This window comes from Falco cherrug, chromosome 3 (genome assembly GCF_023634085.1).
Source record: "Falco cherrug isolate bFalChe1 chromosome 3, bFalChe1.pri, whole genome shotgun sequence".
Lineage (NCBI taxonomy): Eukaryota > Metazoa > Chordata > Aves > Falconiformes > Falconidae > Falco > Falco cherrug.
The window spans coordinates 84731786-84748100 of record NC_073699.1 but is presented as its reverse complement, the minus strand read 5'-3'; the positions used below and the strand labels follow the sequence as shown (position 1 = coordinate 84748100).

The following is a 16315-nucleotide window of genomic DNA, read 5'->3' as shown; positions in this document are numbered from 1 at the left end:
AAGGGGGAATGTGTGTGGCATTCAGTGGCTGCCAGGTGTGGGGAGGAGAGAGCCTGCGTTTTAGCCAGTCCAAGTTCCCACTGTGGGGAGAGATGTCTGATTTAAGATGGGGGGCAGGGGGAAGAACAGATATGGCTTTAAATCACAGCTCAGAAGCCATGGTTGGAAATCAATTTGAACCCTATTTCTGCCATTAAATTTGCTTAAAGGACTAAATTTAAAATTCAGTATGTGCTGGCTGGTTTTTATTTACTTTGCATTTCCTTTTCAATACTGTGATATCATGAACTGATCTGTTCTGAAAAGGGAGTTGCAACTCCTACCTGCTTGTTCTGCACTGGGGGTTGGGGACTTCAGTGACCAGGCACATACAAATGCACATCTTGGACAAAATCGTTGGAGTTATTAACAGTAATAGAAGGTTCCTGTATTTATCACATGGGGATAGATACAATTTTGGCCGCAGTGTTTTGCTGTAGTAAAGGCTTGAATTTCAGATGACTTCCACAGTAATGTCAATGAGATATCCTGATTACAGTTACAGAACAAGTTGATTAATTTATTATTTTCACTCCCTCCCTCCCTTTCTCTTTTTGTCATTCCCCTGATTCAATGACAGTAACAATGAATCCTATGGTGCTTTTATTGTGTAATTGTATCACAGCAGTAACTCCACTATCTCTCCTGTAAGGAACATCCCTGTAGAGATGCTTCTGTCCATTTTAATTTATTGACAGTTTCCTGAACAGCATTTTAGTGACGACTAGTCTTTGAACTGAAATCGGTCCTGTAATTGCGGAAGCAACATGATTATTTTAGTGAGGCTTTGTAATTTTGGAGTGCAACGAGTGTTGATTATGTGTTTGATCTCCCAGAGCCATAACCACGTATCTAGTCCAGTACGTTTAATTCTTTTGTTCCATTCACTGTTTTACTTAGAATGAGTAGTGGAAATCAAGGAGTCCTTTTGTTTGTTTGTTTGAGGATTCAATAGCAAGACTGTTTTGTGTTTTATTGGAAGAATAGCCCAGATTCCCAAACTGGATGTTTTATGGATGAAAATCTGGTTTTAAATAATAATAATAATAAAAAAAAAAACACCAAAAAACCCCCACAAAAAAACCCCCACACAAACAAAAAAACCCCACCAACAAACTGATTAATTGTGTTTTCTGGTTTCTGTTTTTCTGGTTTGTGGCCATAAATGTATGTTTCATTAAAGAGAACTTGGAAGTTGGACAACTTGCCTTCACCAGTGACTATAAGTATATGCTGAAGGAAGAGTAAGAACAGGGCAAGCGTAAATGATACTGTCTCCTAATACTCAAAAGCCACCTGTTTTCAGATTTCCGTAACCCATTGAAGTTAAGTGCTTAGTAACCATCAGAAGCATGCCTGTTACATAAAGAGCCATCTTTTTTCATCTGTTTTCAAGTCTGGCTCTTATTTGCTTCATTTGATATGTTCTGACTTCTTGTATTGGAAGAGCCAGCGAATATGCCATGCGGGATTTTGTAGATCTCTGCAGTGTCCTCCTTAAGCTCTCTCCTTTCCAAACTGAAGATTCCTGATTTCATTGTTCCTTCTACAGAATCCATTTCATACCTGTAATTATCTTCATAGCCCTTTTTTCTCTCTCTCCACTTCTGCTACATCATTTCAGACATGGGAAGAGCTGGACTTCACACGATTTTCAAGATGCTAGCGCACCGCGAATTTATTCAGTGGCATAAGACTGTTGGTGTTCGTGTCTTGGTAAGAAAGCTGGTGATCAAATGGTAGTGACACGACACTCCTGTGGCAGCACATAAGGCTGTTCCTGGGATGCAGAAACATTGACCAGCCAGAGCCCCTGTGGGGGGATGTGGCCATTTGGTTGAGGGACAGTGGGGAGGGCCTGGTACTCCTGGCTGGGGTGGGCAGGATGGGGACTGCCAAAGCTGGCAGGCATAGGACCTGCAGGCAGAGCTCCGCAGGTTGTGCTGCAGCAGGTGGAGTGAGCAGGAAACTAATAGGATGTCAAGCGGCAGTGCTGCAGGGGCGAGGGCCAAGGCCCTGGTGTACGGACAAGGGAAGCCCAGAGGCAAGCTTAAACAGGGAAGGAATAGCAGTGCACAGAACAAGGCACCCTGGAAGCTTGTGACTGTGGCAGTAAGACAGCAGCTCTTCCCTCATCTGGAAACATTCAGCTGAAGAACAGTTATGGGCTCCTGGGAACAGACTGGAAGAATCAACACATTACCTGGGAAGAAACAACCAGGCCAACAGATCAAGAGGTCTCAACTGTCAGGGGAAAAAAAAGTACTGAGGGTTAACAGCAGAGACTTCTTTGGTGGCAAACTGAGGGTATGCATCTGCTGACCTGACACAGTCATGTAAAGTTTGCTGCTTGCCTGGAGTCAAAATACAGCTGAAATCCTTCATAGCTACACAGCCAAGACTCATCGGTTCCAAGGACTTGCTACTCTTCCATGTGGACACCAATGATACTGCAAAGTGTGATTGGGAAAAAATTAACCAGGACTGCAGAGTCTTTGGGGTTAAAGTTAAGGAAAAAGGAGCTAAGGTTGTTTTCTCCTTAGTATTGCCAGGGAAGGGTGTAGACAGAAACAGGCACGTTGTCTAGGTCAACACCTGGCTGTGTAGCTGGTGTCACTGACAGTCCTTCTACATGATCAGGGGACTGTGATCTTCAGAGTTAAGGGATCCACTTTTTAAAGAAGTACAAGGAAGCCTTTACCAATAGACTGGCAAATTGGACTTTAAATGAGTTTTTTTCAGGGTGAAGACAATTAAGGCTGGAGGGGGCAAGGTGAAAGCATGTGTGGAGCAGAGCTGTAGGTGAGGCTACCAGCTACCACCCTCCCCTGAGAGACAAGGAGCAGTGGCTCATCATCTCAAATGCCTGTGCACCAGCCCTTGCGCTCTGGGGAAGAAAACAGAAATAGTGAAGTTTTTTGTGCAGTCGCAGTTACGGTGTCATTGGAAAGACATAAAAACAAACAATTTGGAAAAACACTGAGCTACTAAGAGAGCTCAAATGAGATGAGGTGCACTAGAGCATTGCAGACGGGTGTAAACTCCCAAAGAGGAATATAGAAATACTGCTTCAGTGTGCAGAGATGCAATTAGGCGAAAGTTCAGCTGGAGCTCTAACTAGCAAGAGATAGCAGGAATAACATAAAAGTTTCTGCAGGTATGTTAGCAGGAAGCGCAAGTACAAGAAAGATGTTAGCCCATTGCTGAATAGGGCCAGCATCTTCAAAAAAATGGGACAGGAAAGACTGAGGCGCTCAGCCTGTCTTCCAGGTAACGTTGGGCCCCAAAACTTGTATGTCAAGCAGCGATGATGAAACAAATGGCAAACTACTGATAGAAGAGGATCAAGTGAGGGACCATCTGTACAAATTGGACAAGTACAACTCCTGTGTGACCTGATAGGATGTGGCTGAAGGTGCTGAGAGTTGTCTGGTATCATTAAAAAACTAATACTTAACATCTTTGAAGGGTCATGGAAGTAAGGGGCAATCCCATATATCTGGAAGAGAGCAATATACAGACATCTACAAAAAGGACAGAAAGGTAGATCCATGAAACTACAGACCAGTCACCCTTATGTTTCTGGGAAAAAGTATGCAACTCAGTGGAAGCACTGGCAGGCTGTTGAAGGGCATGTGAAGTTAGGATCGATTTGGCTCCATGAGGGTCACATTCTGTTTATCTGCATGGAATTTCGTCTCCCACTTTGTATGCTTTTTCAGGCTGTGAAAACATCCTTCTGAAATTCTCTGTTGTTGCCCTTCAGCGTTACTGTTCTGCATGATTTTGTGTTGTTGCCAGATGTGGGCACGCTGTTGTTCACTCCTTGTTTCGAGTAGTTTGTTTATGTATTGAACTCTGTGGAACACAAGACAAGTCACTGGTGGACACCTTCAGCTGTAAGAATTTACCACTTATTTCTAGTCTTGACCTCCTATTTAAGAAAGTACTTATCCATACAGAAACCTTCTGGATAAGTAGTTTATGTTTATGTTGGTGTACACTAATTGCATTCATGTTGTAGGCTCAACTAATTTGCCTGATACGACTGTCTGGCTTCCTGCTCTGTAGTCTTACAGATCTCCTTGGGAACTGACATTGCATTCAATTTCTTTCGGTTCTCGGGTATTACATCTGTTTTAAGCTATGTATTTTTTAGTCCCTGCAGAACTCTTGAGTGAATACTGTATGATCTTCCAATTTGTTACTGTTTATTCTGTCAGTTTGTTTCATGACCTGTTCTACAGTCACTTCAATTTCAGGCAGATTCTGTGATAAGACTAGCTCAGTGAGTTCTTAGCATGGGATTTTCCCATGAAATAGTAAAAAACTGTTCTAAAGGATTCATTTAGTTTCTCTTCAATGAACCTTTTTGTATCCTGATCACCCAGGGGCTCTGTAGACTCTCCAGGCAGCTTCTTGCTCCTGATGCATTTGAAGAAAGATTTTTTTTGTTTGCTTTGGAAACTTCGACTGTTCGTCCCTATAGAACCATATTGTGCTGTCTTGTGTTTTTATATTTAACCTGTCAGCATTTATGGTCTTTGAATTTCTTCATTTGAAGATGATTTCAGCTTTCAGAAAAAACATTTTTGTTTCCAGTGACTTCCTTTGCCCTCCTGCTCAACTGTGCTAACTTCTTTTTGATATGTCTTAGGCTTTGCTTGATACACTGCATTGGCTCTGTGCTTCCAATATGGGGCATCAAGTAGTTTCCATACTGCCTAGGAGGAGTTGACACTTAGCTTGAAACAAACTTTTTGATTTTTTATTACATATTTTCTCTTTTTATGTAGTTTATAACTGGCAGGTTTTCTGACTTCTATAAGGATGTTGGATCTGAGCACAGAATAATCAGAGTGGCTTCTCAGCTGCAAGATGTCAAACCAGCTTTTGTGCATTACCTGAGACCAAGTCAAGAATTGCATCTTTTCTTGTGGGCATCTGAAGCAGCTGCCTATGATAGTGTCCAAAATTCAGTCTGTGCCATGCTTTCCTGGTCATGTTTTTTGACTGTACAAACTACAGGGGTAATTGAAGACTCCCAAAACTATAGCATTTTGTACCCTTCTTTCAAAATATGTCTTGGTCCTGATGGACAGCCAGTACTGCCGACTCCATACTGTGTCAACCCATGCAAGTTCTTTTTATTCAATGAGATTGTTAATTTGAATTAGTTCTAAGCTGTTTCCCTATCTTTGACTGTACTAAAAATGTTATCCTGAACTGCATGTTCCTCACCTATTTGTTTTCAAACAGGTAATTTTTAGACTGTAATTTCATTATGAAAACCTTTTTACTTTGTTCAAAAGATGAGCTAGAAATTAGGATAGTAAGATCATAATGATACTTCTTAAAAATAACATTTTCATTACTAATTGCTTTTCTCTTTCATAAGGAACAATAAGAATCTGTTGGGAATTTCATTAATCTGGTATTTCTGCAGGGTAGCCAGAAAAGGAATGAATTGCCTAATTATTTTACTAGTTGTCTTCTTTGTAATAAAAGGTGTAATAAAAGAGTAAAGATTCAAAAGCACAGTTTGGGCTATTAAAGTTAACTGCTACTTCCACAGAATCATCTGTGAGAGAAAATGTGCTAATCTCGAGGGTTTGCAGTTCCTGAGTTCAAATTTTTTTAGCCGTTTGAAAACTTGGCTTTTGTTTTTTGTTCTTTGTTTTTTTCTGTAACAATATTACTGCAAATAAGTGAATTATTTGACTAATCATGTAGTGTCTGCTACCCTTTTTTTGTTCAGAAACATCTCTATGTTTGTTCCTTACAGTATTGTTGTAATCCTCTATTTATTTGAAAGGGCATCCACATTCAGTTAGTATAGCAAACTGAGTCTTGCAAGTATGCAAAAGATCAAGCTTCTGTGTTGTTAGCTGTAAGACAAGAAGACCCAAAATCCTATAGGTATTGATTTGCATGCAGTAGGTTACCCTAAGAAAAATAAGCCCAATTTGTTTTGTTAGATAACTTTTGAATCCTTTACTATCATGCTAATGACTAGCTCTTTATATAGATGCTCATGGAAATATTCAGATCTAATATCCCAATTAATTCAGAGATTCAAGGATAATTGTAAATTATGGAGTCTATCCTTGGATGTGCTGCACTGACATTCTACGTATGGATTGAGAAGTCAGTCTGTCTTACGAGGCAAGGAAAATCAAAAGAGAAAATTGTTCACCAGAGTTAATTTCTCCAATGGAAGCAGAAGAAGGAAGGAGATGTCTAATCCATTAGACCATTCTGAATTAGTGTTAAGGCAATGATTTATAATGCTGGCTCTCCATCTTTACGCAATGCCTAGGATGATGTGCATCTTGAAAACTCTGTAAGGGAGAACTAGTTTAAAGATGTATAAATAGGGAACTGGAGAACCCTGTGAATAAAATGCTGGAGAAGACTTTAGATATCTAAGCATGTAGATAGACTGCACAAAAAGTGTTGTGTGTTACTGGTATGCACATATGTTGCTGTGTATTCTGACACTTCTGTAGCTATTGGTAGCATCTTGGCATAATGCCCATCAGACCACAGATCAGATCAGAGGAGAAAGGGAGACTGGAAACCGAGTGTGTTGTCAGAATGAGAAAAATGTTTTCTTAGTGCTTTGATGTCTACAATATTTTTAGAAGTTTCACTTTTTGAAACCATTTTGTCTCACTTTCTTGGCTTTTCACGTCTTTAAACCATGCAAATATTTTTTACATAGTAATAAAGCATTTTCCAGCTGCAAAAGGACTGTATTGCTGTTCTCAGAACAAAACTACCCTACAGATATATATTGGAAAATCAAGGTAAAAGGCACAGTTCTGTCTGTTATATTAGATTTGCCAAACATGCAAAGTCAGCCTCCAAAAACTGCTAATGTAAATGGAATTACCCTTTTCCTTTCCACTTAGATGTAGTAAATCTTTGCGCTGGGACAACTGAAAGAAATCTTTCTGCATGGACAAAATGAGAATTAGAAGCTTGGTCCAGTGTAACACTGAAGAGTCAGGGTCTGTTACTAAACTCCCGCTCTGTTTTTCTCACTCTCCTTCGAGAAGATCCACCATCTCTGAGGTTTTGTTTTGCTCCTACATTGAGGTTTACAATTAACAACAGTAATCCTTAAAGCAAGTCAAAGCGAGCGAGTTAGGAAATCAATTTATCTTAAATTCCTTCTGCAGAAGATGGAGAAACAGAAGTATGAGATTTAGAAGACTCTTAGTAATTCGGATCCTGTCTTAACACTCCAAGGCTTTTACTTACGCTTTATTACTTAGGGGACTGAAATAGTTTGCATGGGAGGAATAGCACAGTGATCATGGTGGGTGATAAACCATTAGGCGTGTTGGCAAGGGATGCAAAAACTAGTGAGAAGAAAAAAAAGAAAGGAATGAGCTAAAAGACTAAAGCTGAATACAAAACAGCGAGAAGAAAAAATGGGATAAAAAAGGACCAGGCAATTTGTAACAGAAAAATGGAGATAATTTAAATAACTTTGGTGATTGTGCTGGAGAAGAAATAATACAATTTCCCTAGGAACAGAAGTCCAGGCAATTGGGCAGTGTGCCTTCAGAGAGCAAGGCTTGTCTGTAACTCACAGAGGAACAGGGCATTGTGCCTGGAGAGCTGAAACATGCAACTGAATGCAATTGTGACCTCATTTGTATCAGGGTCCTAAAAATAGAAAAAAAAAATAGGGTCTGATTTCTATTAAAATTGTTAAAGGCATGAAAGGGACTTCTTTCAAGTAATCTTACACGAAAAAGACAGAATAATTTATTTTTAAACATTGTAATCAACCAGACTAGTTCTTTACCTTGTAAATAACCCATATGCATAATAGCCCAGATGCCATGCTAATCTCAAGTAAAGAAGCATGGGTTTGCTAAAACCCTCAGATCAGGTGAGGGAGTAAGCTAGAGAAACACAGGTTCCAGCTGATAAAATATTAGCGCTTACATCAAGTCAGATGTGTCTTCATGTAACCTTGATGATCGTCAAGAGAGTTTGATAGCCTCTGATCTCTAATCCATAATGCAGATTACCATAAGACTTGGAAAAATTTCCAGAGCTCATCAGTTCTAGGGCCATGGAAAAACTAGATTAAGAAACCTCTGGAGGTCTACTCCAAGCAGGTCTAACTCTGTTGTTAGATCAGATGTAAGTTGACTTTCAAAATCTTGAAGAATGGAGATTCTACAACCTACCTGGGCAGCCTGTTTCAGTGTTTAACCACCCTTGCTGTGTTTGCTTTTGGGACTTGGGTGGGTTTTTTTGTTGCTGTTGTTTGTTTGTGGGTTTTTTCCTTATATCCAGTCAGAATTTACCTCATTGCAACTTGTGACTTCTTGCCTTTGTCTCTTTGCTCTATACCTCTGCCAAGAGCCTGGTGATGTCTTCACTATAATTCCCCATTAAAAAGGCTGCAATTAAATCCTCCCTAGTCCTTCTCATCTCCACACTAAACAAATCAAATACCTTCAGCTTCTTGTATAATGTGTGTGCATCAATCTCCTCACCATCTTTGTGGGCCTCTGGTGGCCTTGCTTCAAAATCTTGTCATGTCTCTTGTCCTGGCGGTCCAAAACCAGGCACTGTACTCAAAATGCAGCTTCAGGAGTACCAAATAAAAGGGAATAATTACTTCCTTGTTCTGCTAGAAGCTCTCTTGCTAGTGCAGTGAAATAAGTGGTTGGGCATCATCACCACAGGAATGCACTGCGGAGTCACAGGTAATCATCATTCACCAGACCGCGGGTCCTTTCTGTGGAGGTGCTGTGTTGTTATGTGGGACTCCATCCTCCATGCAGGATTTATCATTTTTCTTTCTTGAACTTCATGACACTATCTTTGGCGTGTTCCTTCAACTTGTCAAGGTTCCTCTGAATGGTAGTCCTGCCCTCCAATGTATGAATTGATTCCTTCAGGCTGATGTTACCTGCAAACTTGCTGTTGCATGTAGGCAAAATTGTGGCTATTAAGTCTGGGTTTTTTCAGACTTAAGGGGTTTTTTTTGCCTTCATTAAGATTTTGCAACAACATACCCACTGCTGACTTTCTGAAGTTGCAACCTCTGTGCTTATCTGATTATTACCTTGTTGTGAGCTCTTTCTCTCACCCCCATGTTATTCAGTGAAAGGGAAGAGTGAAACAATCCAGTGAAAAAGGATAAGAACAACTGAAAACACAGTCCAACAAAGAAAGCAGAGAAGCTGGAAGAAGCAAATGTTACATTCTAAAGCCCAGTTTTGAAGCTTCTGAACAATATTCAGTGTCAGATGGATAGGAGCATTGCTATGATGTTTTCATCCTGTTTGAAACCGACATTCTGTTTTCCTTCTACTTACAGGATGGTCTATCAGGTCTGGTTTGTGTCCAAACCTGTCCCTAGATTTCTGCCAAATTAAACTACCATAGATTTTGCTGTTTTCTTCAGGAAGTGTGTGCCCCAATTTTAACTGCTCATGTGTGTCTGGTACAACAGATTAACAATAATTTGTTGTGAACACCACCCTAAATAATGACATTTACTTGGAGTTTATAGATGTGCAGTATATGGAATTTCGCATGATACCATAGGATCTGCTTAGTAATATACACATACTACTTGTGACATTAATTGAGGTGCGGTTTTTCTCATATAATAGGTTACAACAAGATAGAGCCAATATTGTACATTCTACAGCCTGTGTATTTCAGGAAGTTCTGTGGTTTCTGAGATACTCCTATGAAAGATTTCAATCCAGGAGATTATTTATTTATTTGTGTAGCTGTAATCAGGCTTTCTCTATTCATCTCACCAGGGATTCCCAGCTTTACCTCAGTGCTGTTATTTGTCTGTACTTGACGATTCAAATGATCATCAGTGCACCAGTTTGTTTTGTATAGTATATTTATAGTCAAAAGCTATATGTTTTTCCTCTTTAATGTTACGACCTTAAGATTCTTGGGAATTTAATAAATCCACAAGGCTATTCAGCCTAAATTTAGATATTTTTTTTTTTTTACTTTTTTTTTGTATCAGCTGCTTTTTGCTGTCTACTGCTTTTGCTGTGTCTTTTGCTTAGCATCAACACATGTCTCTCTGGGAAAGGACTGAGGGATTACTTTAAGATTGTAAAGAACAGAGTAAAGTGAGATCAGCTCTGAGTATCAGCCAAATTTCTTTTGAGCTGTTTTACCTCTCCCAACATTCAAATGGGTCAATACAAACCACCTAGCAGATACAAAACATGAAAATAACCAAATACCCTCTTGGTGTGCTCTGAAATCAGGAGTTCTTAACCTGTCTGAAGGCTGTGAAGATCTCTATCAGGCGTATTCAGTTTCTGGACCACTGTGAAACATATGACTTGACTCAGGTCTTATTTAATGCTTGAAGTTTTGGTGGCTGCAGAGGGTAGATAAAACCCATACTGAGAAAAAACCCAAAACGTCCAATTTCCATCCATGGAATAATGAATATTTTTTACTAAAAGACCTCATGTTAGTGGACAAATACCACTTTTAAAGATAAATTTTCAAAACAATTTGATAAATTGTCTTTATCATGAAGTTGCTCCCTTTGCCAGCGGTTCTCCTGAATGATTTCTCTGGATTGCTCTTGTCTCTCTAATCTTCCTGTTGGCTTCCCAATCCCATACCCTTTATGGTGTTAAGTGCTAAGGATTGCCAGACTGGGCTTTTCACTTCCCAGTGCCTTTGGATGTGCACTTGGGTCTAGCATCATTGCCCTTTGTAGGACAGTTCATGAAGCTGCACTTGATGTGTCATTACTTAAATTAATTTTGATGTTGCAGTTCTTCATTCTGAAATTGTCTCAACAATACATTTGCATAATCGGTGGATAGGAATTTGATTTTAGTTTTGATATTCTGATTAGCTTGATTCAGATAAATAATAGACGGTTGTGAAGATAACAACATGGCATGAACTGGTGAAAATGAACTGGTAAACAGAACAAATAAGACAAATGACAGAATCGGGTTCAGTGGTTATTTTTATAAAATGTAAGGAAATACTATTTCTAGTTTCTGTCTTGCTCTGTGGCAGCTGCTTGAAATCTAAACATATGGATTTATTCAAATATTAGTAATTCTCACTGCTTCCTGAACAAAGAGAAAAAAGCTTATTAGTTTGTTTTCTACCAGGGATTCTTGATACAGGAGGGTAGCAGACTGTCCTGACTCTTAGATGAATTCTTCTTTCATTCTAAAGGCAGCCCTGTGGGCCTGCACCTTTGTTAACACATGAGGGAATACCTAACACCGTTGTTTCTTAAATTTAATGTAGAGGATAATTCTGAGGTAATAATTGTTTGGCTTTGCCCCTTCACATATCCCACCTCCCTACCTTTCATCTCCTCCCTTCCTTCCCTAACTTCTGATGGCACCTGCAGAAGACAACTGAGTAAGAAATAGCAATTAAATCAAACTCATAATGTAGTTAACTGTTGACCTATTCTAGCCATTTTCATGCGTTAGAAGCCCAAGATTATTTTTCTCTTAAGTGATCCAGCACATCTCTGCTTCTTGCTTGAGGAGGAACATACACACAACTGTCCTTTTCCAGTCGTCTCTGCAGGGCAGGACTTAAGTATTCACAGTGAAACCAGAGAACATTAATTTGTACATCTTAAGAAGAGCAGAGTTCCCTCAATAAGGGACTAATTAGGGAAAGAGAGAGAGAGGCAGCTTGAACTGATCATTTTAGGGCATTTGCTAGGTAGCAATTTGTATAGTAGGACTGAAAGACATTAGTGGAAGATGAGTCACAAAGTATGCTAGGAAATGAAAGATGCAATGCAGAAGAGAACAGAAAGGAATAAGTAGGAAAGAATGATAAGTGACAGTCTCAAGAGTAAAGTGTCTTCTGGAGACTAGAATCATGAGCAAAAAATGTTCTATAGGCAAAGTAATCATGACATAAGGTTGTTAGTTGGGAAAAGGGAGAAGTGTCTGGAAAGTAGTCAACCAGAGTGATTAACTGAAGGAATATGAAGCATAGAAAATATATGAGAAGATACACAATCCAGACAAAGAGGCAGAATAGTATTTACTTAGGTTTAAGGGCATTTCTATATTTAGTTGACTTGGGATAGCATAGGCAAAAGGGAGCTGGAGAGGGGTTATTTGCACACCTAGAGTAAAAGGACACAATGAGCTACACTTGTCTGTCTGTGAAAAGGCAAATGACAGCCTGGGCAGTCAGGAGCATTAGCTCCCGAGTCCTTGATTCTTACATTCTCATAGTAACGTCGTGAGGATAGCTCCATCTTCTCAACTAGGCAGGTAAAAGAAGTGCCCTCTGCTAGGCTGTGGCAAAGGGCACATCTGGCCTGCCTCACCTGGGATGGTGAGAAGTGAAGCTGGCTGGATGAAAATGTACCAAACATCAAAATGTGCGTTGATATCATTGTCATGATATAATCAAGTAATGTAGTGGAACAGAATAGTTGTTAAAGCTTATGCTTTTATTTTGAAAGTAAACTTAATGATCTGCTTGATTTTGTTTTGTATTCTATGCTATCCAATTTTCTCAGTGCTTACATGTTTTGATGTAAGCACAGTAGCATAGCAAATACTGCGGCACTTCGATTTCATGGTGTTCAAAACTTTAGTAATATTGGTATTATTTTCTGCAAGCATGGACAAGATTTGTATAATAGCTCTTGGAAAGTTGATCAACAGTCTGTTCAACTTCGCAGACAATTGATTCTACAAGGCAAGAGACAAATCCTGTCCGTGAAGTAGGCATATCTGAAATAGATGATAATTATTAGGTGATGTTTAATAGCCCTATCTACAAACAACAATAAAAAAGACATTTCTGAGTACTACAAAAATGTGCAGAGAATATTATTAACTATGATTACTAATGCCCTATTATCATTCAGTGAGCAGTGATGTTTTGTTCTTTACAGCAGTCTGACTCTTTATGGTATTCTCGTACTCTAGATAGTCTTGCTTGGTATGATGAACAGAATTAAGGACTTTGTCAAATAGTCAGCAGCCTTTTAAGAACACACTGGCTATTTTGTGCTGTAGGTAACCTGTAATGCAAGGTAACTTGTAGTGCAGGACAGAAGTTACTCCAGCCAATAACAAGGGAAACAAAGAGGGGTGGTCCAGCTGAATTAGGCAGAACAATCACCAGCCCTTTCCTCCTTCCATTTCAGTTATGGTTCGTCTCCTTTCAGAGGTGTGAAAAGTTTAATGCCTCTATTTACCCTTAGCTTCTTGGTCAGAGGTCTTGGGTATCAGATAGGATGAAGGCTTGAATCCTTCTCTCTACCCCTACCATTTCTTCCTTTCTCTTAAAAACAAAGTTCTTCAGTAGCACTTGGTGGATTTAAGTCATGACCCAAGTAATTTCCAGTGCTGCTTTTCTGCTAGGCAAGACATTGCTGTGGAGTTATTCAAGGTACCCTTTCCCATACCTCTCTGCCTTATGGGGAGACCTTTTTTGAAAGTAAAAGAGGAGGAAAGAGGTAATATTTGCATTTATGTGGACACAGAAGTAATTTAACAACTGAATTTTCAAGATATTTCTACTTCAGCCTTCAACAAACCCAAGGAGAAGGGGCAAGAGAGCTATTCCTATTTACCTGTGAAAATGACTTAATGTAACTATGACCAAAATGAAAGGGCAGCAACAACTGGCAAATTTACAACATACATAATTCCCTGTGTTTCATTTTGTATTTCATAAAACTATTGCTACCATATGTCGGAAATGTAGATCTTTAAGGAATAGTGAGAATACTTGTATTGGTTTTGCTTCTCTTTTTTTTTTTTTTTCTTCTTTTAATTAAAAAAAAATATCTTTTTGAGTATAAAACCAAAAACTATTTAGAAGTATGTTTATAAGATCTGTGGATAAATCTTAGCTGGTGGGACTGGTTTGGCTTCCTTGGCAGAATAAAAGAAAATACATTCAGTTAGTGGTAGGATTTTTAATACAGCTGTTGTCCATATGTGCATCATTAAATATAGAAATTTGTGTGTTCAGTCCATAACAACACACCTTCAATTTAGTATATTTTACTGCTGTGTACTATGATGGTTGTCCTTTTGAGTACAAAAGCTTTTGTCACCACATGATCATCTGTTGAACTTTGTGTCTTATTTTGAGTGACACAAATTGTTCTCATCAGCTTGCTAAGAACACATTTGTATTGTATGCTGTGAGGAGGCCTACACAAACTATGAATGGTTTTGATGTAGGCCTAAATTGTTTAGTGTATTTGGAAATCCCATTCCTGATAAAGTGGCTCATTCTATCACAAATATCATTAGAGTGAATGAAGGAACAAGTAGGCATTACCACAAGTATTTGAACTGTGAATGTGTTTAAAAAGATATAAAGAAAAACTTTCCTGTAAGATACCATTTTAACAGTTCTTGCAAAAATCACAATTTTATGTACCGAAATTCCTTCTTAATCTCAAGAGAAGTCAAAACAAATGGTTTAATTTATTTTTTTCAGGAACTGCAGTTTGAGAGACTGACTCGAGAACTTGAGGCTGAACGTCAGATTGTAGCTAGCCAGCTGGAGAGATGTAAGCTTGGATCAGAAACTGGAAGCATGAGCAGCATTAGGTAATACACTAATTGCTAATTTCTTTGTAATGTAATGAATTTTGTCACTGTTATGAATTAGCACTGAGAACAAGGTTGATCATCTCTTCGTAAAAGAATTCTACACCAGGGAGCATGAGGTGTTAGTAGAGTTTGAAACTTTGCATTTTGATCTGCTTTTTATAAATACAGTTTTCAAGAAGAGGCTTAATTTTATGAGTTTGGTATCTGGTTTTTCCGGCAAAATAGTAGTCACATTTGGAATTCAATGATTCGATGTTCTCTGAATAGATTAACAGCAAAACTCCTTTTTCTACTACCAATACAGCTGTAATTTTTGCCAGAGCTCTTTTAGGTCATATTTGCAGAGATGTATTGATAAGTTTTGTGAACCTGTTTTATCATAATTTCATCATTCAAGGTATTAAAAACTTTAGAGATAATTACTTAAAGCTCATGATGTGATACCAAAATGTAATTATCAAGATATGAGTCACACTTTTTTTTTTTTTAACATTGGCTTTCTTCAATTTAAAAACTATACTGGTACCCTGATTGGATGGTGGCGAGATTATTTCAGACATTGTAACAAAAGGAAGCTGATCTCTTGGTCAGTTTGGTGAAAGTAAAGATTTTGTAGTTCTGAGCTTCTTGATATTAGATTCTTTGTTTTCTCTGATGAACCTAAAAAATGAAAGATGATAGTACTTGAGTCTCAAAGATGTAGACAAAAATATGTTGCATAGACATATCTTTTGTTTTTATCAGTGGAAATGTGTGATACCTTTTGAATGCATAAGGTTAAGTGTGATATACCAAACCTATTACCAAGTTTTGTGTGATACTAGTAGAAAAACTAAATCAAAAAAAATGAAGTAAAAACCCAAATCTATTACTACTGGAAGAAACTATTCCATAGTTTCAGCAATTCTGACTACATTTCAATTAAATTATTGTTTTCCATGATAAGTAGGAAATATTTATTCAATAGAATGCCAAAGATGCAACAAAGGTACTGAATGTAACAGTTCAATTAATATGGCAGAAGTCAGAAGAGTCTTGAGTAGTTCATCAGAAGCTGGACATGAAGTTTACTTAAATATGAACATTTTGAATAAATAAACACATAAGGTAAAATCTTAATGTATTCTATATAATCTTCCCGACCAACTAGACTTATATTAACGTTAGAGAAACTGTATTATTTAGAATTATTTAAGCACAGAGTAGGTAATATCTGGCAGTACAGTACTGTACTTGCACAAGTGCACTCCCCCAGCACTTTGAATTTTAGGTATGGTATGACTGCATTTCAAAAATGCTATTTGAACTGTGTTTGAATAATTCTCAGCTATGTTTGAATAATACAGTTATTTTAGGATTATTCCAGCCAGTGATACAGAGGTTGGGAAATTTCTTATTTGGAAGGATGTGTTTTCCTGGCGAACTTCTTTCCTATTGGTAAAGTTATACTTCTAAATCATCAATGGTATCAAGGTCCCTCAGCATTTTCTTAAGAGACCTTAGTTATTTGAGAATTTTAATATTTTGAGTACTAATCTCTCTATGGAATAAACTAGTACCTACAATCACTGAGGAGATTTCATGCAAATGTTTGACATGTAATTTGTCCCAGAAATATTTTACATGTGAGATTTAAAGATTTCCAGCATTTCAATTAAAAACATTTTTGA

General features: G+C 38.2%; 1 protein-coding gene across 9 annotated transcripts in view; it reads left to right on the top strand.

Annotated features, from left to right (window-relative positions):
- Positions 1 to 16315, top strand: part of CTNND2 (catenin delta 2) — a 680681-nt gene that overhangs the window by 243617 nt on the left and 420749 nt on the right. For all 9 annotated transcript variants that reach the window (XM_055705594.1, XM_055705593.1, XM_055705599.1 and 6 more), the window contains one exon: positions 14530 to 14642. In XM_055705594.1, coding sequence (XP_055561569.1) covers positions 14530 to 14642 — 113 coding nt within the window. The remainder of the gene's footprint in view (positions 1 to 14529; positions 14643 to 16315) is intronic.